General features: G+C 51.0%; 3 protein-coding genes and 1 long non-coding RNA gene across 15 annotated transcripts in view; 1 reads left to right on the top strand and 3 right to left on the bottom strand.

The window, feature by feature from the left end:
• NPFFR2 (neuropeptide FF receptor 2) overlaps positions 1–555 on the bottom strand; it is a 9,316-nt gene extending 8,761 nt beyond the window's left edge. For all 10 annotated transcript variants that reach the window (XM_085578386.1, XM_085578387.1, XM_085578392.1 and 7 more), the window contains exon 1: positions 234–555. In XM_085578386.1, coding sequence (XP_085434512.1) covers positions 234–555 — 322 coding nt within the window. The remainder of the gene's footprint in view (positions 1–233) is intronic.
• Positions 1–25,716, top strand: part of LOC146767713 (uncharacterized) — a 35,752-nt gene that overhangs the window by 9,365 nt on the left and 671 nt on the right. The window contains exon 2 of the long non-coding RNA XR_014954948.1: positions 1–25,714. This exon is cut by the window's left edge and continues 8,859 nt beyond it. This is a non-coding gene — a long non-coding RNA (uncharacterized LOC146767713). The remainder of the gene's footprint in view (positions 25,715–25,716) is intronic.
• Positions 9,356–13,930, bottom strand: GSR (glutathione-disulfide reductase). Of its 3 annotated transcripts, none has more exons than XM_085578384.1 (13): positions 13,785–13,930; positions 12,995–13,021; positions 12,652–12,740; positions 12,135–12,204; positions 11,823–11,970; positions 11,650–11,704; positions 11,473–11,572; positions 10,965–11,051; positions 10,606–10,767; positions 10,328–10,511; positions 10,110–10,241; positions 9,815–9,948; positions 9,356–9,648 (listed from the first exon to the last, which is right to left on the bottom strand). In XM_085578384.1, exons 1-13 carry the CDS (start codon positions 13,911–13,913, stop codon positions 9,499–9,501), a joined length of 1,467 nt encoding a protein of 488 aa, XP_085434510.1. In that variant the 5' UTR covers positions 13,914–13,930; the 3' UTR covers positions 9,356–9,498. The 3 variants fall into 3 exon arrangements, with proteins under 3 accessions (XP_085434510.1, XP_031360478.2, XP_085434511.1); XM_031504618.3 differs by having other exon boundaries at positions 10,328–10,439; XM_085578385.1 differs by having other exon boundaries at positions 10,328–10,439; positions 10,684–10,767.
• On the bottom strand, positions 13,992–22,290 carry PPP2CB (protein phosphatase 2 catalytic subunit beta). Its single transcript, XM_021531581.3, has 7 exons — positions 22,157–22,290; positions 17,624–17,833; positions 17,241–17,414; positions 16,942–17,031; positions 16,157–16,318; positions 15,215–15,333; positions 13,992–14,739 (listed from the first exon to the last, which is right to left on the bottom strand). Exons 1-7 carry the CDS (start codon positions 22,256–22,258, stop codon positions 14,667–14,669), a joined length of 930 nt encoding a protein of 309 aa, XP_021387256.1. The 5' UTR covers positions 22,259–22,290; the 3' UTR covers positions 13,992–14,666.

Here is a 25,716-nt window from a genome sequence, read left to right as displayed (position 1 = left end):
CTGCAGGACTCTGCTTAAAATCATTTGCTGTCATCTTCCATTCCCTGAGTAGAATTATAGACTCACGGAGTGGTGTGGGTTGGAAGGGAACTCCTAAAGACCACGGAGCTCCAGCTATGGTCAGGAAGGCCGTGCCATGGGCACCTTCTACTGATGGCAGTGACTCAGAACACCCACAGAGCCCCCTGGACACGTGCCCCTGGCTCTCCCTGCCTCAGGGGCGCCCAGCCCACCTGCAATGATGTTGTCCAGGAGGGTGGTGGGCATGCAGAAGAGCCCCACCAGCAAGTCACTGACGGCCAGGTTCAGGATGAACAGGTTGGTGACCGTGCGCATGCGCTTGCTCCACAGGACGATGAAACAAACCCCCCCGTTGCCCACCATGCAGAGGAGGAAGATGAGGAGGTAGGAGGTGATGAAGACAGCAGCCACCCAAGGCTGGTGGAGGTAGAAGTCCACATAGGAGACATTTCCTTCCAAGGAAAAGTACTTGTATGTCCCGTTGTAATTCAGCAAATCCAAGTGAGGCCAAATCAATGAAGAGTTCGAATCCATTCTCCTCCTTGTCTTCTAATATGCCCTAAAAGATATTTGTAAAGAAGTTATTTTAGTCTGCTTGCAACTGATCTGAAGCAATGTGATTATATAATTATCATTATTATCTTTTAATTATCATTGTTATCTGCTTTGGGTGCACTGTGTGCTGAAATAAGTGTAACGTTCAAGTGCATCCTGGCAGCTGAGGTGGCTGAACAACAATCACTGAAAAGTCACTAACTCCATCACTGAAAAAGAGCTGTCTGCCTGCACATATCCAAATGCAGCCCCATTTCATGAACATGAGATGGTTTTGTGTGCAGTTGGTTGATTTAATTCCCTGCTCACAAGCTACATAACTCCAAGTCTGTAATCAAGGAGGACCACACTATGTCTGAACCATGCTGAGCTACAAGAGAGCTGGGTTCATTTCCAGACAGGTAACTTGACTTGGAGGAAGCATTCTGAACTTTTTTCCACATATATTTTGTCTCCTAAATGAGGATGCCTAAAGAAGCAGGGGGCAAAATTAATTGGTAGCAGCAGGCATGAAATTAAAGTATGAGTCTAGATGCTTTTAAGATGCTTCAAATTCATTAATAGAAAAGGAATTTACATTTAGGCACAAGTTATCTGAATCCTGATGAGCTCGTACAAAAGCTCAGCAAAGCCTCTGCAAGTGCTTTATTTTCAGGAGGCAAGTGCAGTTAAAAAAAAAGTATTTATTTTGCTGTGGCTCAGGTTTGAAACAAACAGAGCAGTGAAAATGAAAAACCCATCATGTTCTGGTATCTTGTGCCTGTTTTGAAATCAGCAGCAGTGAAGTGTTTTCATGAGTCTATACTTTACATACTTATTAAATGCTTGCACAGCCAGGTAGGGAGACAAAAATCTGGAATCCCTCACCAAAAACCAGCTGCTTATAGGTTTGAACAAGTGTAGGAATAGTTGTACATTCTGTGGGGCTGTCCTTACAGAGAAAGGCTTATTTATCTTGATTAGGTTTCACTCAATATGCTTTCAAAATCATTGGAAGTGATCTTATTGAGATGCCTGATGTACCAGATTCTTTCCCCAGCCAGAGCTCAGAGTCAGCCTTGTGCTGACTTGTTTTCAGCTGCTTCCTTGTTTTCCTGATCCCTCAAGGAAGCAGCACTGGTGCACTTGCACCCCAACCCGGGCTCAGGATGGGGAACGCTGATGCTGTCTCACCCCATTAAAAACCAATATTCCTCCTGCTCCCTTAGACTTACTGTTGCTCTCTTTGCTGCTCTTCCCCACATTACTATTATTATTATTACCCACTAATTTTCTTCCATAACCTTTTACTTCCCAGAGGAGTTGCTTTAGGGAGACACTGAGGTTGGAGGAAGGTGGCTTTTGGCTGCCACCACACTCCCAGTCCCCACAGCCAGCTGTCCCTATGCTGTCCCCAGAGGTGCCTTTCCTTCCTTACCTGCTGGAGTTTGGCTTTTCGAAGGGATTCTGACGATCTGAGGCAGAACTTCTTGGTCATGCCATGACAGGGCTGTCCCTTATCACACTAAAAGCAGGAGGAATGATGGTTATTCTGGATACATATTTTGTGTTTTCTCTCTGTTTCTGACACTGTGTTTTGAGGCAGCAGCTTCTAATATCTTCAGTAATGATCTTTGGAATAGTTTTTGTCAAAAGCTGGTAAACAAGAAGTTGTAAACAGCCTTGAGGCAAAACTGGAGCTGTGTCTCATCCCAGTTGCACTAATGAAATTTTGACTGTGGCAGGCATAGGGAAGTGGCTGTACAAACACTGCAGATAACAGGAAATGGAAAAGCTCCACGGATTTCCATTATCTTGAAGCTGAGGGGGAGGAGGATTGGCTGGAAGGATAAATTAAGCCAGTGCCTTGTGTTTTCACAGGGACCTTGCCTGCTAAAACAATCAGTGATAAATAATTGAGAGAGGCACAGAGGACAGAAACATAAATCATCTAAGAAAAAGAAAAAAATTGTGCAATACCTAATTGTTATAAGATGATAAATAACAGTAATTTGCTTCCACGTGGTAACTTGATAAGAGCAAGGCCTCCCTTCTTCATTTAATACACCAGAGAAAATCTGCAAGGGAATAAAGTGGAGGCTCCCTGAGTGAAAACCTGCTCCAACCCACACAGGGTTCCCAAAAACAGGAGGCTCATTCCCTGCTGGAATCCCAGACACAGCCTCCACAGACAAACACACAGTTTAACACCTCACAGCCTGACCAGGACAATCTTGTACCTCTGGCTACAGAAATTCAGTTTCCCATCTTTAGAGTAGCAGTTCAAAGCCATTATGAAGTGATGGGATTATTTTTATGTTGGGCACGTGGAAGAAATCCCCCGGAGCAGCCAACACTGCTTCACCCCTGTGCACAACCTGCTGGGTTTGTCATCTTGATGTCTTGATTTTCATGTGTGAAATACCCTCTGAGGCTGAAACAAAAATAAGGAAACTTCAGAGACAGCAGGAACATGTAGTTGTACATGAAGAACAGTTAATGTGGTAAGTGCTAAAAAATGTGTTCTTCTCTTGTCCTGAGCTCAGTAACAGCACAACAGAGGTCCCCAGTTCCCAAGGTTTCCCACCTTGGAAAATGATCCCTGGTCTGCTGAAAAGTGAGAAACTCTCAGGGGCAAAACACAGCCCCTGAAGGATGGCAAAAAGAACAGGACACTGGTCTGTGAGTGTCTGAGAAATAGGGGAGAGAGAAATTTATAGATCATCCTCTGCCTCAGGGAACCACTGACTGAAAAACTGAAATGGTGCTCCACAGGGACCCCATGCACAGACCGTGGGAATCTGGGCTCAACTTTGCTTCTTTTTCAGAGCAAGGGGGAGCTGCAGTCACCCCAAATCCCCCAATCCCAGTTCCTGTGGCTCAAGAAGTGGTACAGGAGTTGTTTGGTCTGGGTCATGCAGGGCTTCAGCTGGGGACTCTGGGGATATTTGTGAATTAAGGTAGTAGAACTTACTCTTCAAGTATTTACCTTTTTCATCCATCAGTATTTCTATGACATTTTATATGACATACCTTAGAGTGGTTTATCTCCAAATAAGCCAAAATATCCCAGTATGCAGCTGGGAGAAAGGAGCTGTGGAAGCAAACACACCCTAAAAATATGCAGTTGCAATCAAATAATTTTTTCTCACTGACATTTACTTTCATAAAGAAAAACAAGTGCACCTTGAGAAGCAAATTTCTTATTTTGAAATGAGCAATCCCAGGGAGATGTGCCAATCTTGGAGCTGCACACACATCTCCTCTCAATGGAGTTAAACTGCTTATCCTCCCCTCAGAGTCATTTATCTGCATAGTCTGAGCTGGGGCCAAAGAGAATAGTTTGTAGGTATTTATTTTTAAAATAGGTATTCCTTTTTAAAAGATCTCAAACTTCAAATTATGAAGAACAAGGCTATCAGCAGAATGACTGCAATAAATACCAGACTTAGTTGCAGATTACTTATCCACTTGAGCTGGGAATAGAAAATATTTCACTCCAAAGCCAAATCATAAGCATAAATCAGGAGATGCAAATGGCAGGTGAGGCATTCACTATTGCTATTGTTATGGGTCTCTCTCTATATTTTTATATATTTGTTTTAATATATAATTTCCACCCTGCTTCATTAGAGCCAAGGCTGCTTACCTATTCCTTGTCATTATAATTTTTTTTTCACTTTGTGCTTAGTCAACCTTTAAGCTTCTATATATATTTTTTTTTTATTTGATATGTCACAGGCTGTTTAAAACCTTAACTAAAATCTCAGCCAACTGTTGCCTGAAATCAGGTTAAAGTAATATTTCCACACCCAGGCACACTTATGCCACCACTTTATTGAGAAGCCTGGCAAGCAATAAGATTTCAGCTGCCTTACCTTGGAAGCAAGTCCCTGTTTTAAAAGCTTTCAGTAGGAAATTACTCAAGTTCTCCTGGGATCCAGTCTCCAAGTAGCAGCTTCCATCACTGGAAACTGGGCAGGGACCCCACAAAATATCTGGACTGGCCACAGCTTTTCCCCTGGAGAGATGCTCCAGCAGCGTTCAGCTGTGAAGTGCTGGGGATTAGTCTATAGGAAGAGAAAAATCAATGATCCCTGCCAGGCTCTTGGCAGCACTAAATTCCCCACTTATGGGATATGAGCTTCCTAAATTGCACCTTTCAGTTCAGCCTCTGCCCGTGAGTCACTCCCTGACAGTCCTGTCATTTGGGGCACTGAAACTGAGGAGAGTAATTTGGGAGCATGTAGAAGGAGGTTAAAAAAAAAAAACAAAAAACCAAACCAATCCTGAAAAGTGGGACAATCATGAGATAGTCTCAGTGGAGGATAGAATTGGCAAACAAAAGTGTTTTAGGAGTCCATCAGCCAGTGGGGGCTAATTCACCAGGTACAGGAGACAGCTCTGCCAGCATGTAGCTTATGTCCCCCCTCAAAATGGGGGGCACAGAGGATCCTGTAATCACTGCCAAGTGAAAGACCAGAAGAAAACCAAACCAAACCAATGCAGAGAGCACATCACAAGGGTCCTTTTCACCAGGTGATGCCTCTGCTTCAAGCCAAAACTGAGCAAGAGCCATAGAATTGTTTGATTTCCATCTCTTTTAGCAGGAAGTGCCATTGACAGGCATGAGAGCAGACAGCCCATGGCTTGGTCACACAGGGCATCATGACTTCAAGCCTGTCACAGTAAAGAGCATTTTACCCCCCACCCAAGCTCCTGGGCTGCAGAACATTGGATTTTGCCTCACTAGAAATGAGGCAGAGAAGCCTGCCTGGCCCAAGGGCAGAAGAGGTGAGCTCCCCGTGCAGCACCATGGGGTTGGATCCTGAACACTCCACCACAGCCTGATGCTGGATTTGCCCAGAGGCAACACCTTTAGTCTTAAATAACTGTGCAGGCAGCAGAGGAGAAGAACTGGCTCTGCAGGTGACAGCAGAGGTTTAAATGCAGTGTCACCTCTCCAGAAAGAGGATGGTTGTGGAAGGGCTGAACTCTCCCTGTACCTTCTGTTTCCATTTACATCACCATCCACATCCACACAGGGACTTTAGATACTCATTGATTTTTTTTTTTTGTTTTTCCTGTGGCCTGCTCTGAGGATTTGAATCCTTTTGGTGTTCTTGAATTTCCATTTGCTGCTGCCTCGGTGACTCAATTTTAATTAACACCAAATTCTAAGCCTTACCTGGATAGCATGGGTAGGTACCCCTGATTGATGACAGGAATTTGACACGCAGAGAGGTTACCTCGGAAACCTCCTGGTTTGACTCCAGTTGAAGCCAATTCTGTTCAGTAAATGACAGCTGCAACTCACAGCAGTCTAAACAGCAAGGACTGCAAGTAAGTTTTCCTTGCTAGGATTTTCTTTTGGAAAAAAAACAGCAGCACAGGCACATTCTTTTGGGATGAGGCGCCATCTTACCTGCCAGCCTCAGGAAATGCTCAGAGTTACACTCAATCCCCCTTTTCCCAGCAAAACACCCCAAAAAATCTCACTGCATTTTATCATTTGCAGCCCACAAGTGGTTCAGATTTAAAGGCTAACATGAGCTACTTCAAGCACCAGACACTTTCCTCCTACTAGAGGTACCTGCTACTGATAGAAGAGCAAAATAAAATGATGTGAACTTGTCTTAATCACTGAGACAAAAAACAAAACAAAACAAAACCAAACCTCAACCAAACAAACCAAACATCCCCAAGATCTTCTTTTCCCAATCCTGGAGCTCTGCAGAGTGGTCCAGCTCCCAGGCCAGGTGGATTGGCCCTCCTGGAGCTCCAAAGCCAGAGGCTCAGGGGCAGCTGCTGTCCCGGGCAGCCCCGTCCCTTCCAGGGCACAAACTGCTCCGTATCCCAGCCCTGCCCACCCTGGGCAACACAAGGAAGGTTGTTTCCAGCCGGCAGCTCCCTGGCATCACCGGGATGCCCGGGCAGGCAGTGTTGTACCCCCTGGTAAATCAGGGCACCTCCAGGCAGTGGAAGCGGCATTCCAGCTCTCACACACACACGCAGACTGTTGCTAGCCAAGCTCCCGCGGTTCCCCCCCTGTTCCCAGCCGCAGCAGGGAGGCAGGAGCAGCCCAGCCCCGGGCGAAGGCAGCCCCCAGCCCGATCCCCCCGCTTTTCCCCGCTTTTCCCCGCTTACGGGCGCCGCAGCCGCAGGTTCCGCGCAGGCAGGAGCGAGCCTGCAGCTCCTGCTTCAGGCAGGGAGGAGGGCCAGGAGGAAGGAGGGAGCGGAGAGCCCAGCCCAAAGCCGGGCTGTCACCTGCAGCCACCGCTGGTTTTGGAGGATGCCCGGTTGGAAGAGTGTCTGAGGTATGTTCCATTGCAGAGCTTCCCTGCTCTGCTGTGCTTCAGGCATCCCTTTGCCTTTGGGAAGCTCGTTCCCAGGGCCAGGAACTCAACTCGGCAGGTGGCACCCCTGACAACCCCCATCCATTAGAGTCCAGATTCCTCCCGGTGCTCTGAGCACTCCCAGCACAGTGGCATCTCCCAGACTCTGCTCCTACCTGCTGAGCTCCAGGCTCTCCAGAGATTCCAGCTTTTATGTCAGGAACTCAGAGAAAAAAAACAGTTTGTGTGGCCCAGGTGGCCCCTGTAGCTGAAATAGCAGGTTTTGCCTTATCTGCCTCTGCATCAAGTTTTTCTGGAAAGAAAAACAGTATCCCAAGGACAGATTCTAAGAGAACAGGCTTCCAATTAATGATTTGATGGATGTAGGAATTATTCTTTCTGATAATAAATTATCTATTCTTACACTCCCCCTTTTATTCCTAGCATATTTTAAAAATCAATCCTTTGACAAAACACTTAATTTCGAGAGAACAAACAGTTATCCCAATATGAATTTAAACCAACAAATTATTTTCCAGCATAACTCAGTGTGGAATTATAACAACTCTGTATGGAATCATCACGTGCTGTAAATGGAGGCTAAGAAGCTCCAGCCACACACAGACAATGCAGTAAGGGCAGTTTTGCCATGTGTTATGCAGCAGATGGAATTCCAGAATCCCAGGATGTTGGACTGGGGACCCAGAGCTGGATGCTCTAAAAAAGCCACAGATAGAGAAACCTCTGACCAAGAGAGGATGCTGAAGGCCCTGCATCCAGGTAAGAGGATTTTGGCTAAAATTCCTACCCCAGCTCTCCCTGCACACACACTGCTGCAGTTCTCTGTCTCCCCACCACTTTCCCATATTCACATTCCCTCTGCCTGGAAGCCCAAAAGGCAGCGAGTGCACTTTGGAACCCAAAATGCTTCAGATGGAGAGGTGTTACTCATGGAAGCAACAAAATACCCACAACGCAGGGAATCTAAACTTGCAGGGAATGGCTTTCTGCTTCTCCCATATCCCATGGAACGTCAATGTGGAATCTTCATCATGGATTTATTGCAGAATATTGTCCTTTTAGTTTAAAAAACGGCTCAGTGTGCTGCAGGACACTTCCATCTCTTTTAAAGGCCGGCGGCACCATCTGCTGGGAGCAGAAGGAAGGAACATGGTGCAAAATAAACTCAAGGAGAGCTCATGGAACCGTCTGTGGAACTCCAGAAGGGCTTGGTTTGGGAGGAACCTCAAGGGTTACCCAGTCCCACCTTGGAGCCTGGTCAGGACAGGCTGCTGTCCATCAGCCCCTGATTGCAGCAGATAGAGATGGAAGTGATGGAGGTGTTCAGGAAATGCTGGTTGTTTTTCCCTGTGTTGGCTAATCTGGTCATTAAAAAGACTAACTGACCTCTTCTGACAGGGAAGCATATAAGCAAGAGGTGCCAAAAAAATCTGAGTTCCTGGGAAATTTAATCTGCAAGTATCCGACTTTAAATTCCCCCTGGATTGGCATCGGTTTGACTTCCACGGACTGCTCACATTGCCAAGGTGCGTCCAGTTCTGCTGTCAATGCTTTTGATCGGGGCATAATTTCTATTTTTTTCCTTGCAAAGAGCATCTGGCTGATAGAGGGGCATGGAGGGGAAGGAAGGGGAGTGACTCCTGGGACACAAATGCTCCTGTCCCACCCCGCACACCTGAGCCCACCCCACAGCCTGGGGCTGCCTCTCTCCACCCCCCGGGTCCCACCGTCTCTCACCAGTCTGGGGTCTGCCCTGACCCAAAAGCAGGATTTGGGCTCTCTGATCAAAGCCTTCAAGTGCCTGGATGAGCCTCAATTCGCACTCCCCAGATGGGCTGGAGTCTGTTTCACTGTCCTGAGACTGCCCTGCTGGGGCTGGCTCCAAGTGCCAACAACGTGGCACTTGCCTCCATTTCTGAGGCAAAGCAAATGCCTGATTTATTTATTACAGGAACCTAAAACTGGCCAAATGAGCCTGGTGCTCCCTGAACACAGGTCTTGCTCTCTCTTTCCAGAACATGAGGGTGCCTGGCCTAGGCTCACCATGGGGTGCCCCAATCTTATCCCCAAAACCCCACATGACTCGGGCCACTTCTTTTCCAGCCGTGTCTGGAGCTTCCAGCCATGGGAAATGGGGCTGGAAACAGGGAATTTGATCCTTGAACCCCCAGCCTGAACTGCCCCTCTAATATCAGGAGAGCCAGTGGTGTTGGGACATGAGATGAAGAGGAGCATGGAGCACATCCAGGATATCCCAGCACCCACAAACACCCCAAGGACCCCACTGTCCAGCCCCTCTCTGCTGCCCCAGTGCCAGGGATTGCAGAGGAGGAGCCTGACCACTGCCAGCCTTCTCCCAAACCACATCCATGGACCATGCCAGCTCCCTCCACAGCCGGGCATGGCAGGAGACAGGCACCAGAGAGCAAAAGGCAGAGACTGGCCAGCATCAGCACGTTTACTTCCCACTCCACAGCGAGCCACAGCCACCTTACAGACACACCCAATAGTAAGGCACTTTAAGAAAACAGGCGAAACATTTTTGCCAGCTGCAGCCGCCATCCCCGGGGTGTCGGTGCCCGCAGACTCAGCGCAGTGTCACCAGCTCCTCGGCAGAAGTGGGGTGAATGGCAACGGTGTTGTCCAGGTCGGCCTTGGTGGCCCCCATTTTGATGGCCACGGCAAAGCCCTGCAGCATTTCGTCACAGCCCAGCCCTTGCATGTGCAATCCCACCACCTTTGGAGAAGAAGCAAGAGGCTAGGTAGGACCCAGAATCCAGGGTGAGCTCTTGGGCTTGGGGAAACTGGATCCCAGGCCAAGAGCTGACCACATGGGGACAAGAGGACAGCCAGCCGTGGTCCCCACCGTCCCCCAGCTGTGCCCCCCGCTGCCCTGCACTCACCTTCTCCTCCTTGCCAGCACACACCAGCTTCATGACACACTTCACCTTCCTCTGGGTGACAGCGTGGTACAAGGGAGTGAAGGATGTGTTGTATATCTTCACATTGTCCTTCCCATGTATGGCCACAGCCTCCTCTGCAGCAGAAGCCACGGAACAGGGATCAGAGGGATGCACACGGGACGTTCAAAAAGAGGAGTCAAAGCCTTTTGTCGAGGCTCACTTGCTGGAGATCAAAGCACCTCCAGCACCCAAGCAGCAGCTCTGAGCCCGTGTCCCCAGCCCCTTCTGTCCCCACCTTCAGTGAGCCCCACGGTGCCGATGGGCGGGTGGCTGAAAACGACCGTGGGGATGTTCTCATAGTCCAGCCGGGAGTCCTGCTTGCCCTCGAAGAGCCTGTGGGCCAGCTTCCTGCCAGCTGCAATGGCCACTGCGCCGAGGGACAGGGAACCTGAGCCACGGCACGGCGTGGTGGCACCGAGGGGCCATGCAGGGAAAGGGGCACGGCTGCAGTACCTGGAGTGAGGAGGGCTCTCCCACACACATCCCCTATGGCATAGATCCCTCTTCTGGTGGTGTTCTGGTACTCATCCACAACCACGTGGCCCTGGGGGTCCACCCGCACGCCCTGCCATGGCAAACAGCAGCCACATATGCTCCAGGAGGGATGGGATGGCTCATGGGGCACCTGTGACAGGCTCTGGAGACCCAAGGGAACTCCAAGTACCCGTGGAACACCCAGAGACCCGTGGGCATCCTCCCACCAGCACGGAGGGGACATGCTGCCATCTCACCACTCGGTCCAGGCACAGCCCCTCAGAGTTGGGCTCCCGCCCCACGGCCCACAGCAGGCAGTCCACGTCCCGTATCACCTCCTCTGTCGGCTTGCGGCCCGGCACCACTGAGGCCACCGTCACATCCAGCAGCCCTTGTGGAGACTTGGTGACCTTCTTGACCTAAGGGGAACAGGAGCAGCAGGAGAAGGTGCAGACTGGCTTTTGCCATGAAACAAGCCAAGGCAGCCATGCTGCAGAGGCAAGGATGCTGCCAAAACCACGGCTCAGCAAGCAGCACCCAAAACAGCAGCTTTCCCCCAGCCCTGCCTCTGCAGGAGGGATGGGACAAGCCACAGGGATGCTTTGTGCTTTCCCACCTGAGTGTGCTTCCAGACATCCACGCCGGTGTTCTCCAGCTCCTGGGTGCAGTTGGAGCTGATCAGGGAGTCAAAGGTTCGCAGCACCTGGGCAAGGATCCCCCAAACCCTGTCAGATGAGGGTCTGCAGGCAAAGGCACCTCCTGGCAGCCCCTCCACCAGCATTTCCCTGCTCCTGGACCCAAGAGGTTTGGGGTGCTCCTGGTTAACAAACTTCTCTGTTTGTTTCTTCATTATTTTCTTTTCCTTTCTTCCTCTTTTCAAGTCGTGACTTGAAATAAAGTTCAAGGGGACGGATGTGGTGACATGCACGGCTGCAGAAACGCCGGGCACGTGGGTGAGTGCTGCTAAAACACGTCCCCTCCACCCTCTCCGTGGTTCCCATGCCACCATCCCCTGCATCACTATTCCTGTGCCAACGCAGATCCTCCTTCACCAGCAACTGGCAGCCAGAAATCAATCTGACCACCGGGCAGGAAGCACAGCTGGGGACAGGCGGTGGCACTACCTTGTCGTGGCGGATGAGCAGGGATGACTTGGAGCCCAGCGTGGAGAGGATCCCCACCATCTCCACCGCGATGTAGCCGGCCCCGACAACGACGCTGCGCCTGCGGAGAAGTGACAATGCCGTGTGCAGGCACCCGGAGCTGGCGCTGGTGGCTGCGGGGGATGGACCCCACTTTACCTGGGCAGCTCCTCCAGGTCGAAGAAGCCATCACTGGTCATCCCCAAACTGGCACCTGCAAAGCAGAGACCCCGTTCGCACCCTTCAGCTGTCCCCCTTCCTCTCCCAAAGCCTGCTTTGCTACGGCAGATGTCTCCCCAGCCTGGGAGGCTGGGGGATTTCAGGAGGCTCACCAGGAATTTCGCTGTCAGAAGGGACAGCCGGGCGCCCTCCCGTGGCTATAAGGATGTGAGGAGCCGTGTACTTTTTCCCATCCACTTCGATGGCTGGCTCGGGATCAGCGGTGAACTTGCCATAGCCCCGGATGATGTCAATGCAAGCCTTAAGGGTAACAGTCATGGGGTTAACAGCGGGATGAGGTGAGGGAGACAGCTAAGGGAGCCAGGGCTTCCACCGTCGGAGGACACCCATAAGGGCTGGAAAAGTGGTCAAAAATCCATCACTTCTCCCACTCGGATTGCGGGATAAACACAGCCCACGTTCACCTTCTTAACGTTGTTCTCGTAGATGTCATTGAGGCGCCGCACATACGCGTCACGCTTCTCCTTGATGGTCCTGGGACAGAGCAGGGAATGCCATCACTGCCAGCAGGTGAGCCTTGGAGCTCAGGAAGAACCTTGCACTCAGTGCCAGTTCACAGGGTGGTGGTCAGTCAATGTTAGACTCAATGACTTTAGAAGTCTTTTCCAACCTTAATGATTCTGTGAACTCAACCCCTCTGGCACGTGGCAGACATGCCACAAAACAAACCGGATCCCTGTGCCCCTTTCCCCACCAAAGCAAGATTTCTGTGCCTGCCTTCCCTGCATTTGTCTTTCCCAGAGTCTCTTCCCACAGGCAGTTCGGCACCCAGTTCTCCAAAACACAGCTGGCCCTGTGACCACCTCTGCACAACCCACAGGAGCCTGGAAGAGGGCAGGGACCCCTTTGAAGTGGACAATGGGCTGCTCCCCCCGGGATACTCACTGGAGCTGGTTTCCAACTGGCCCCTTCCATTCTTACCTCCAGTTGAACTTGACACCCGCTGTTTCAAAGCCATAGTCGGCGTGATCGTGGATAAACTCCGCGTGGACCGCCGTGTTCCACATCACCTGCCCACACAAACTTCAGGTTGGCTCAGAAACGCTGCTGTCATTCTGGGAAAACCCCTGCCAGGCTTCCTGATTCCTCACCTTGACCCGGAGCACCCGCAGGACACAGGAGTGCCCACGGCATCCCAGTGACTCAATACCCTCGGAGGCCCTGCTTCTTCCCCACACCCTGTGCCAGCACCTCCCTAAAATTTGGCAGGCACCCACACCAGACCCAACGCACGCCACCGGAGCCGGTGGCAAAACAGCCTCACCTTCTTTGGCACACATCCAACATTGACCTGGGGGGGAATAAGAACAAGTCTCAGTGTCAAGGCCCCATTTTCCAAAGGCAGTGCTCCAGAGAGCATCCCACATCAGGCTGGTACTGCATCTCTGCTTTCTGCTTTGGAAAACAAAGGCAGGATTAGAGGTTCCTGGAAAATGAGGGGTGTAACCGCCCCAGAAGGCTCAAGGTCTTGCGGTTTGCCCGTTTTCCTTCACTTCCTTGAAAGAGAATATGGAAGGTGGAGCCTTCAAACACAGGGTGTTTTTTTCCACTGATACTCTAAAAATTATTTACTAGCAGAAAGGTGTTTGCCATCCCTTGCCTGCGCTTCTGGGAATATGGTAATTTTCCCAGCAGGATGCATTTAGGGTATAAAACTAGAGCCCGTCCCTGGCTTGTCTGAGGAAACAATTTGTTTTTTGGCTAGTTACCAGCCTACCATGCTCTTGAGTTCTGCTTTACCGCCTTGCAGTTGTGCTACGCACATCCACGATCCACCGGCATCCTGTCACCTGCCTGAAAGCGGCGTGGAAACGGCCAGGAAGAAGCTGTTGGAGATGAGGGATTGGGATCCGTCCTGCTTCAGGTCCTTGCAACACGCTCGGACACCGAGAAGGCGATTCCTTCTCTCCCACTTGCCGCACGGCGACCCTTCCCCGAGGGCTCCGCCTCCATCCCAGACGCACCGGGATCAGCGTGGGGGCACCGGCCCCGCGTCGCTCGTCCCCTGCCCCATCCCCCCGGCCCGGCTGCGGGGCCACCCGCAAGTGACTCACGCAGGTGCCGCCGAGGCGCTGCGGCTCCACCAGCGCGACCCGGGCGCCGAGCTCGGCCGCCCGGCGGGCCCCCGCCAGCCCCCCGGAGCCGCCGCCCAGCACCAGCAGCTCGTAGGCGGCCGCCGCCATCGCTGCAGGCTCGGTCTGGCCCCGCCGCCCCGCCCCGGGACCGCCCCCGGCCCGCCCGGCCCTGCACGACACCACGTGTTGGGGCTGACAACGGCGAGTTTATTGGTTCAGGTACAGCGGGGAGGATTGCAAGCACTTCCAGGACGAATATACAGAGGGGAAGGGGGGGGATAACAAAAGAGAAAACAAAATAAAATACCCCAAAACAATTTAAAAAAAAAAAAAAAAGGGCAGGATCAGCACAGAACAGGAACAGAGCTAAAAAGGGAACGCTTTTATCTGGGTTATGACAACGTACTCCCAAGCAGGAATCACTTCCTTTCTCCAGTTAAGTTGAGCGGTCTTTCCAATAAAATAAAGAGTGGTGGGGGATGAAGTTAGTGTGCACTTCCCTGGAAAACAAACTCTAATTCATGCCAGTTAAACACTAGAACTAAAAATGTACAAAGCGTCAGAGGAGATGAGTGTTGTTAAAGTGTTACCTTTTCCTCTCTGAACAGTCCAGAAGGAAAACAATGACTACAAATACAGCAGGCAAACTGACTTTCGGGCTGATGGGCATGGGACAGAGAGAGTGTCGTAAGGAATTCAGTCTCAAGTTGTGCTAAATGCTCTTCGTCCTCTGTATGGCACATTTTGGTCCATGATGGGGATTTGAGTTGAGACGAACCCTGATTTCTTACAGAAACGTGTAAATATTGTTGCTCTTTTAAAATGCCAGGTGTACTTCCTTCTACAAAGGTTGGGAGAGGTTTATAGGAAGTAGTCTGGGGTACGACGGGTAACATGAGGCTCTCCACGACGAGGTGCTGGGTCAAACTGGAGGCTGCAGGAAAGAAAAAGGGATCACTTACCCTCCTCCACAAGTCATTTTCCACTGCCTCGATAAATACCAGGCTTGTTCTCCTGCTGCTAGTGCACATAAAACATTCCAAGCCCCAAAACAAGAACTCATGGGAGTTAAAACTCAGAGTGACCCAGCAGCCCGTCACCACTTTCTCATGGGAGCAGCTGAAAGCTCAGTGCTACCAAAGATGAAAATAAATATGTAAATCCATGTGTTTTTACTCTCTCCATCAAGCTTAGGCAATAAAGAGATAGAAGTGCAAAAGGTCCAACTCTCCAGACAGCCAGGAAGAACAGCTTCTGGGAGCTTAACTCATTGCTTATTTTAAGGCATAGCACACATTAATTCCAGAGTGATCCGAGCTGGCTTTTCATGGAAGAACCCCTTTGGGAATCATCAGCTATTCTTTACAGAGTGGTTAGAAAAAGAGCCCAGCCCAAGGCAGGATACTCACAACGAATATTTTAAAGTGTCATCTAGTTCCATGATAGCAGCCTGGTTCCCACAGCGGTAGCAGTAATTGGGGGCACTGAAGATGGTAACCACATTCCGGTCGTGGCACCAGTTATAACCCTGCCAGGGAGACAGAGAAAAAACAAAAGGCCTCTGTTAAACCTCAGCCCCTCTCCAAAGTTCCTCTTCAGGCCTGAAACTCTCTGAGGCACTTGTGAAACTGCAGATTTCTTGAAGTATTTCTAACTGACTTAGTTTTATTTCAAAATACATGCTTTATCACAAGAAGCAGCAGCAGGAACCTGGCAAAACCAGCTTCCAGCAACCTACAGGAGATCATCCACTCCTCACTTGTAAATTATGGACTGTACCACTTAAAAGCCTTGGGATTTTTAAGGATGCCTTCAGCTTTCCTGCACCACAAATGACAATTTGCCTACTCAATGCCAGTGACTTCTGACACAATGGTTCGACTTAAGGGATCTACCTGCACTAGATTTTAAAAAGGCATCTGCTCCATTGACCCACCTGGCATTTTTCCAGCAAGACGGATCCAAGAATAGCCTGTCAACAGCCAAAAATGGCATAATCCCTGTCACATTTGACTGCCGAGCACTATGGGAGAGGCAGCAGCAGCAGTCAGAGCAAGAACAAGCCAGCACGTAAGAGGATTATTCCTGCCACAAACGGGGCGTGACACAGCCCCTTTGGCAATTTACTGTGAGGGGAAATTTGCTTGGAAAGGCCAGAACATCCCCTTAATTTAGGCTGCAGGTAAAAGTACGTCACTTGATGTTGCTGTTTTCACATAACTGAAGCCTCTCTTTGGTACTGACCTGTGTAAGATTTAGGTGTCAGCAAACCTGTGAGTGGAAGGTGTCCCAGAGGAGACCCCCGTGGGCCCCTGTTTTGTTAGCCCTGACTAGCAGAATGTTTGCCCTACCTCCATGACCAGCTGGTGAGCGCGGGAGACCAGTGTGAGACCATTGGCGTGGTTAAAGGTTTCGGAAATGTCCTGCCCGAAGGTGTAGCCAGCACCACGTGGAGAAATGCCCCAGCCGCCGCGGTCATCCGGATCCGACCACAACAGATCACACATCGGACCCTTGGGAAAGATTAGGAGCTCTCTGTGACATCACTGGCAAGGTGCTGAAACACAGCAGCAAGACTGCCAGCACGTCCTGCTCAGTGCAAGGCACGTGAGGAGTTGACTGAACACACATCTGCGAGCCCCAGACATGCCCAACACAACTTCCAGCTGCCCCGGAAGCTCCGAGCATAGTTCTTCAGCCCAGATTTCAGGCCCCAGGAAGCTGCAACAAGGTGCAACACCACAGGAGGGAGGCTGGGCTGCCTGGGGAGGAAGGATGGTGATACACCGTGGTTTCACATGGTGGTTGTCAGTTCACAACCACATCTGTGAGGAGGCTGAAGATAGTAAACACCCTCCTCTGCCAAATCCTGCTCTTTGAGTCAGACTGAAAGCCCAAAAATCCCACGATTCTGGGGAAAACAGCTGTGAAACCCCCACAGCTCTCCTTATGTAGGCTGCTGTAATCAAAGCACACTGACTTAAGTGTGTTTTGCTGAAATGTTCATCTGCTCTAGCTCCTGGCAAGGCCATAATCCATGTGTAACCACGTGTTTAAATGGACTGCAATGTGAGAAAGCATTTGCATTTTCCACCAGCAGATATTTAAGTTTCTGAAGCACTTCTTTTCCTATTACCTCATGTGGAACTTCCTGCAGGCGGTCCAGAGCCCTGATATGATCCAGTGTATCTATGGATGGAGAGAGGCCACCATGGAGGCAAAATATCTGTTCCAGAAAGAAAAGAGCAACCCATTAAGTGGGAGGAATGATCTCCAAACCAGCTGGATCTAACTCTGTTATCACTCATTCACAACCCCAGTCACCTCGCCCTCGGATCACAGGTTAAAGGAGCTCATCTGGGACTGCTCCTCTGGATGTCAAACAGAGCCTGCAGAAATCTACAGAAGGAAGGGTTTTCCTCATCCCAGACTCACCTGGCCGTCTACTAGAGCTGTGAGAGGAAGGTAATCAAACAGGTCTGTGAAGTACTTCCAGACGTTGGCGTTGCCGTACTTGCGCAGGCACTCGTCGTAGAAGCCGTAGACCTGTGTGATTTGCCTGCTCTCGTGGTTGCCCCTCAGTATCGTGATGCGCTCCGGGTACCGCACCTGGGGGCGGAGAGAACACTTCCTTAGCACGGGCACGGAAACAAGGAGTGATGGAATATCAGCAACAGCAGCCAGGCACTCTGCTCCCAGCACGTGTCTGCTGACACGGATCCATTTACACCCGTTATGCCCGAGCCAACGGCAGCCTCACCGGGAGGAGAAAACGGCTCCCAGCTCCCAGGTTTCATCCCCAGTCCCCCAAGCCGTACCTTCAACGCCACCAGGAGAGTCACTGTCTCCACAGAGTAATAGCCTCTGTCCACATAGTCTCCCATGAACAGGTAGTTTGTGTCTGGAGACTTCCCACCAATCCTGAAGAGCTCCATAAGGTCGTGGAACTGCCCGTGGACATCCCCGCAGACAGTGACGGGGCAGCGCACCTCTTGCACATTTGATTCCTTTGTAAGGATTTCTTTAGCCTGGCAAGGAAAGCATGTTTAGGGCAACAAGGTAGGAAGCTCCTCCAGAAGCTGGTGATATTATTCTGCTGCATTCCCACTGGAAACCCAGTTTCATCCCCGCTGCTCAAGCCAACCACTGGAAAAAGTTTGGTGAGCACAGACAAGGGGTGTTTCCCAAATCCCAGTGCACGGGGATGAACAGGCCATCCTTTACTACAGCAAGGCCAGATGCCCTTGCCCGGGGTACATTTTGCCCAACAGAATTCCAATCCTCTTCCCAGCACAACAGTTCAGCAACTTCTACGGGCTAGTCACTTACAACTGGAAAGCAGAGACAGAGGCAGTTGGAACATATGGAGCCACAACCAGCTTCCCTGGCTGTGCCCAGCTGGCAACAAAACAACTACAGATGGAGGGATGGCATCCCTGGATTTAGTCATCTCTTCTCCCACACCCAGCAGTTCCTCTGCTAATTACAACCATGCAATGTAGCCTATCTGCACCACCTTATTATCCTTATCAAATACCAGGTTTGTTGTGCTGCCTGCAGCTCACTGACTGATGCTGAACAGCGCTCCTGGCACATCTGAGGCACAGGGAACACCCACAGGATGGCTCCATCTGATCCAAACAAAAGGGCTGGAAGATCACCAACACTGAGCAATCACCAGCAGGTGATGATCTGGGTATTCCCTGCCATATCCCTTAGCTCAGGATGAGCTAAGGCTCACCCTGTGCTGCCAGAAGGGAACCGCTTCCAAATGATACCCTCTGTGGGCTTCCTGAGGATGCCTGAGTTTCCATTCCAGTGCTTGCTGCCTTGCCTCTTTTAGGTAGAACATGTATTTGGAAGGAGTAACTACACCCCAAGCAGTTTGGACTGCATCCAGCATGCTCTCTGCACAGAACCTAACTTGACGGATCCTTAAAGTCACATCCTGCCCATGGATTTGACGAGTTGGGCTCTGCCTTGCACTTCTGGCATGACTGGGAACTGCTGAACATGTTGTATTTGAGTGCAGTAGTAGCACTCAAATTCTGCTTGCACGTCTTTAAAAGCATTTATAGTGCCTTCTGAGAGCTTCCACCCTCTGGGAGAGACAAATATAAACCCACAAAACAGCTGCTCCGTGTGTTCTGGCTGTTGCACAAAGCAACAGGCAGGGGTTTGTTCCAAGCTGGAGCTCAGCAGTGCTCCTTTTCCACAGGAACAGGGCAAATGGGCTCACTTTAAACCTACCCTAGGAATGGGGGACAGCCCACGACCTGAAACGTTGGTGCTAGGAGAATCCAAAAGTTTCCCCTGATGAGGAAGGAGGAGCTGGCAGGTGACAGGAGCGGCTCCTTCCGCTGCCAAGCAGCTGTTCCCCTGCAGCCCATTTTAGCTCATGCTGTGGACAGTCGTCGGTGCACGTGGACAGATCCAGGCTGTCATTTGAACTCTGCCGAGCCAGTTTACATCAGGGTCGGGAGCCCCAGTTTGCCCTCACATGATGATCTTCTCATGCAGAACAAGGCTTGCAAAATGCTCAGCATCGATAAAAACACCCCAGAAAAGCAGTGACTAACCAGCGCATCTGCCTGCAGCGTGAACATTGAAATCAAATTACTTAAAATAAAAAGCACTATTACAAAGCAAAAATAAAAACCTCTGATGCAAGCAGGCTGCCTGGCATCATCAGCACTTACTTAATCCAGGAGGCTAATAAATAACTATGACTTAGAAGTCAAAATTTAGCTACCTTTGTTGCAGAAAACAGTGACTAATGGTATCAGCCTCCTGTGCATCTGTCCCACTTGTGCTGGATGAAAACCATATCCAGGTCAGGACAAAAAAGCAGCAGTCTTTAGGTGTTTTTGTTAAATAAAACTCCCTTGCATTAAGTAAACTGAACCAATGGTTGTCTGTCTGTGCTCAACTCCTGGTGTGTTTCTGAAGAGCCTCAGAGAGAGAAGAAACTCCATTCCTTCAGGAAAACTGATTCCCTCAGCTTGATCTGACCCATAGAGGCTCGTTCTCTGGGAACCTGAAGCCAGGCGTGGAGTTGGGGATCCAAATTCACCTGAACCTTCATCCCACCAATGGCCACAGACCAAACTACTGTACCAACAAGTGGGCTGAGGCTATGAACCTCAGGGAGCTTGGCTGGAATGCCAACCAGCCAAGTGAGATGGAAGCCAGAGGGATGGCAGGGATGGAGCTGTCTCACCCTTCAGGAATGAGGCACCCAGAGCCTCTGCTAAGGTGCTCCCTGATCCAGCACCCCCCGGGATGAACATCACCAACAGAGTGATAAAACACTGCCAGCCATGACACAACACAGGGAATCTCCTGTGTCCCCTCTCACACCTCCAAGGAACCAGGAGAGGAAAGATAAGCTGCAAGGAGAGGGATGGTCATGGATGGCTGCTTGTTTAATTCAGGAGGCAGCCTTTTCCTGCCTTCTTCCATTGCCCATTTGATCATCTTGGTGAAGAACCCTTTTGCCTGGATTAAGCAGGGTGGCTCTCAACTCCCTCACCTGCACCCCAAACGTGGAAGCTTGAACAGTGACCAGAATTAATCCTTCTATCAGCCTCTGAATTTCTGTAGGATTTGAGCTAATTTCCCTTTTAAACACCAAGAGAATGGGAACAAGGTTATCACGTTGAGGAACAGCACCTCCCTCACCTGCAGGAGCCACAGGGGGCTGATCAGCTGCCTAATGAGCTTGCCACTGGGCAGGTGAGGACAGAATGTCACTGCCACAGCTGCAAATTTCAACAACTTTTACGAGTGCACAATCACTGGGCACACCTTCATTGTGTCCAATCCTCCCCTCAGCACTGCCCTCTACGCCACTACCTAAAACCAAAAATGATCCACACAGATAGCTCTGGGATTTCATTGTGGTTTTTTTGTTTTGTTTTCTTTTCTTTTTTCCCTTCATTTTGATTTTTTGTTTTAGGACTGAGTTCTTCCACAACTTGAAACCTGAGGCAAAAGGTACTACTGTCCTGAGTGTCTCTGAAATCAGCCCCAAAAACAAGAGTGTTACAAAGTGTTCTGGAGAAGAGGATTCCTCCAAATATAATTTCAAGGAAACCAACTAAACCAGCTTTGTGGCAGGGCTGCACACCCAGAGTTTTTTGTAAGCTCCTCTCCTGGGTGACACAACCACTCCCCAAAACTTAAACAAGCCAAGTCAGTGCAGGGCACAGTGTTTCCTTCATGCCCCAGCCGTTTCCCTCCGTTTCCAGCAGCCTGGAAGAACGAGGTGCTGTGACAGATGACACACCTCCCTGTCACCTGCTTCCTGAAGGACAAACACCCTCCCCACCTACAGCTGAGCTCTCCTGTCAGCCTTCAGCTTCCCAAAATACAGCAGCCACAATTCCAGCGTCCTAAAGAGCCACAGCTCCCTCATAACTGATGGAGCTCTGGAGAAAAGAGGCACAAAACAAACGGATGGCTCCAGCACAGGACTGAGAAAACAAAAAGGAAGAAACCAGAAAATGTGTGTGGGGGGGGGTGGTTAGGGAGTGTCAGGATCACTGTTGGAAGAACGTGCCAAGGAAAATCTTCCCTTGGTCACAGACTGCAGTGCTAAGGGAGTGCTCACAAACTGCTACTGGACTGCTCAGACAACACCTAGCACAAGTCTAAGGACCTTTCCCCCGATGGGAAAAAAAGGTTTTTCCCAGTGCCCACTAAACAAATCCAAGCACGCGTTTGCCAAGGCCTGTCCATACCGCAGCCCAGAACAGCAGACAGTGTCCTTTATCCGACCATTCCTCTTTCTATTTTGGTCGCCTCAGCAGGCTGCGAGCCTGTTTGCGGCTCACCTCTGCTTCCCGAGATCCCACCTCGGAAGTCAGTGGGCTTCCTCACTGACTCGGGGTTGATTTTCCAGCGCCTGGCTCCTCCACGTTGTGTAGGACACCAGGACATCGGATACTCCAGGGCCACCACCCCGGTGTCCCAGCGCGGGACGCTCCAGAGGGAGCGCCCCGGCCACCCCACGTCCACTCTGACAGACACCATCCCAAAGATCCAATGGCGGATATCCCACAGGCGCCATCCCGCTCTCCCAAAACCCACAGGCACCAGCCGCTTTCCCAGTGCCAACACCCCACAAGCACCGCCCGCTTTCCCAGCGCCCGACATCCCAGCAGCCGCATCCCTGCCTCCCAAAACTCGCTGTCCCGCAGGCACCACCCCGCTCTCTCCACGCCCGGTATTCCACAGGCACCACCCCGCCCCCCAGAGCCCGGTATCCCCCCGGCCACAAGCCGGTCTCCCAACGCCGGACACACCGCGGGCACCGTCCCGCCCTCCCAACGTCCGGGCCCCGCACTCACCTTCTCGCACAGGCTGCGGACCTGGCTCTCGCTCAGCTGCCGGCACTCGTTCAGCTGCTCGATCCACTGGTCCAGCTCCTTGGCGAAGCCCTTCTCCTCCATGGCGAGGGGGGCCGGGCGGGCCCCCCGAGGCCCGGGCCCGCCTGTGGGTGCCGGCGGCGGCCGGGGACGCGCGGCCCGCTCGGGGCTGCTCCGCTCCGCGTAATGGCGGCGCCCCCCGCCTGCCGCGGCTGCTGCGCACTTCCGGCCACGCCCACGGCCGCGCGCCGCCGCTTCCGGCGCGCGGAGTCGGCCTCAGAGCCCCGCCCCTCCCGCTGGCCCCGCCCCCGCCGTGGCCACGCCCCCTCCCGGCTCCGCTCGGCCGCGCTCGCCCCGCCGCAGGAAAAAGGAATAAACTGCTCCCTTCTCGCCGGGGAAAAAGGATTAAATCAAAGGTTTTGCGCCCGCTGTCGGAGTCGAGTCGCAAGCGTTGGTAGCAGGGCCCGGGAATGTGACAATCCCTGTCTGGCGCGGTATTAATTCCTTTCGCCATATTCCCGTGAAATACTGTGGAGCAGTAATCGCTACAGGAGCGCGTGTACGATGATGTACTAAATATGACACATGATTAGTGAATATAAGCAGTCAAAATGAATACATTTGCTACAGTCTGGCACTCATCTCGCCCTCAGCTTTAAACTGTGACAGACCTGCAGAAATCCCTCCTTGCTGCTCTTTATTTATATAATCTGCTTTGGACTCGTTCTGCTGTGTCCCCTGTACCCAAATGGAGCAGTAATATCGTGACAGAGATGCAGTAACTGAGGCTACGACACTGCCACAACCCGGAGTGCCCAGCCCAGGCAGAAAGGACTGGGATTGGAGGAGACCCCTGAGGGAAAACTTCCCTGGGATTTTTAGCAGGATAAAATAGATCAAGTCCACGTGGTGTGTTTTTTTCATGTCAGATGGGAAGGCTGAGGAGCTGCTCAGGCTGTCCGACCAGGAACACTCATGGCCATCACAGGTCCCTTAATCTCCTTTGGATAGAAGAGATGGACTTGAGGAATTCACCCTGAACTGAGGGAAGAAAATGAAAGGATTCACAACATTGTGTCCCTAAAGTGAATTTTCTAACCGAAAATACAGCTATAAAAAGTAAAAGAGAACAATTTACAAAAAACACAGCTTTGTAGCTACTGTTCTGGAGGACAATCGCTTGCCAGTCCAGTTCCCAGGAAAGATAGCTGCCAGGAACTGTTCATGCTCCTCTGGATGTTTTATTTGCTGATTGGTTTTCCAGAAGGTCATTTCTAACCATATTTTCCATGTTTGTGGCACTGCAGCAGAGCACGGCCATGGGATAAGGCAAATCCTGCCTCGTGGCATTGGACAATAAATCTTCCCAGCCCGGAGCATATGGGAGAGCAGCACCCCCAATAAAAATCATCCCTGGCTTGTCCAAAATGACCCAAAAAAGGGCATCCTGAGTCTCAGGAGGCCAGCCTTAAAACAAATGCTGAGTAGCTTTTATTCTGTCTTTCAGTTTCTGGAGGTTTCCCCATGATTTAATTTGAGGAAACAAAGCACGGACACATGGATGTGCACGCTTTGGTGCTAAGTTTCTATTTACTGATTCCTTGCCACCATTAAAATGTTTAATAGGCGACGCTTAAATGGAAAGATCCAGCTGAGATATTTCTCTTGGCTCCCGGTCAGGAATAAAGAGGTTTCTGAGGTATCGATCCGATGGCAGGTGCTCAGCAAAGCTCCAGCAAAATCTCACAGCCTGAGCCAGGACCTTCCTCAGAGCAACACGACGTGGTTTGCTGGAAAGAGGGAGCTCTTGGGATGAGCTGGGGATTTTCCTGCAAAGGAGTGGCAGGGACAGAGCCTGCGGAATCTCCCGGCAGCAGAGGGGGACATTCATCAGGCTCCCTGGCAGGGAAAACTGACAAGCCTCAGCGACAGGGAATTAATGAAGGCAGGATTTTCCACCACCTTCTCTAAAATCTCATCATCTCTCTGCTAGAACCTTCTAAAAAGGCAATGCTGGTGAAGTGGCATGAAAGGCTACTTTATTAAAAAACACATTACTGTTGGCTGTGTAACATTAAACCCCCCCATGGGGTACCTTGCTTTCTTATTCTTGTGACTTTTCCACTGAAACTCGGCTTTTTAGAGTGTGATACAAAACACAGGAGAAACAGAGGCAGAAAAAATTACTCATGGCCACCATTGCCTATGGAAGGCACTGCCTGGGCTTATCCACTGCTTCCCAAAGGGTGCTGGATTCCTGTGTTTTAGAGAGGGGAAAAAACCCACCCCCACAATGAATAAAATAAATCAGTAAAGTTCTTCCTTCTGCCAGCAGCTGAGGGAGCACAAACTCAGTGGGAGCTGCTCCAAGGGCACCTGACCCCCCCTGAGGGTGCAGAGGAGCCCCAGACCACCCAGGGGTATGAGGATAAGGATCCCTAAAAGACATTTTGGAGTGCAGGCACAGCATTTTTGCAGTGGATGGGAGGCAGACCTACCTGGCAGCAGCCTCCATGAAGCCTGGATTCTTTCTCCCAGCGTTTCCCCACAGGATTTGTCTCCCTCCTTCCCGTGGTGGCATCTATCACCATGGGCAGCACTGTGAGGAGCAGCAGGCAACATTACAACATCTTGATAAACTGGGAAAAAAAGCCAGGGAGAAGTCAGAGGGGAGGAAAGAGGCAAAGAGAGGGGGAATGATGCCAGGAGAAGGGAGATGAATCTCTGAAAATGGACTCTGTTGACGTAATGTATGCACAGGGATGGATTCCGAAAGAAAGGAGAGTGACCAAACCCTCACAAGAATCCTCCTGAAATGTCCCTCTCAGACACAGCTGCATCTTTTAGGGAATAAAAAATGTCCTCCTGTAGCAGCAGTCCAGAACAATTTTAATCCCCAAATAGCTGTTTTGGGGAGGGGGGGGAGGAACCTCAAAACCTGCAAACCTTGCAACAGGTTTTGTATGCAAACGCAGGCGAATCTGGAATATTTGCTTATTCCTTTTATTGAACCTGCAGGCTGATTTGATTACCTCCCTGGAAACGCGTGTGCAAATCGGTTTTCCAGCCTTTTGAGGGCACTGCCTTCCGCCGCGACGTCTCCAGTGAGTGATGCCAACGTCTGGCTAATGCGATGTGCAGGAAGAGCCGGCGTTGGATGCCGACGCCGATGCCCGGAGCTCTGGGCCGCTGGCGGCCATAAATCCCTCCATTCCCAAATGCAAACCGCTGCCGTCGGAAATGCCTCACCCTGAAAAAACGTGTCAGCAACAATTCAATGGCTCAAATGAGGCGGGCTGAGGCAGAGCCGTTCCTCTGCCACGCGCTTACCCGGATAGAAGGAGCCGATGATGGAAGACTGGGGGGGAAAAGGGCATCAAATTGAAAAGCCCCGGGGAGATGAATGGGAGATAACGGAGAGAAAAACATTTACAGGCTGAAATGATTCCCCCTCCTGGAAACATTTCCTTCTCGCCTCCCTGGGAAGTGCTCAAAGGAGAGCTGTGAGGCAGGCATCTCGGAGCAGGGGCAAATATGGTGGT

The sequence above is a fragment of the Lonchura striata genome, chromosome 4 (assembly GCF_050655825.1).
Source record: "Lonchura striata isolate lonStrDom1 chromosome 4, ASM5065582v1, whole genome shotgun sequence".
Lineage (NCBI taxonomy): Eukaryota > Metazoa > Chordata > Aves > Passeriformes > Estrildidae > Lonchura > Lonchura striata.
This window is presented reverse-complemented; position numbering and strand designations above follow the sequence as displayed.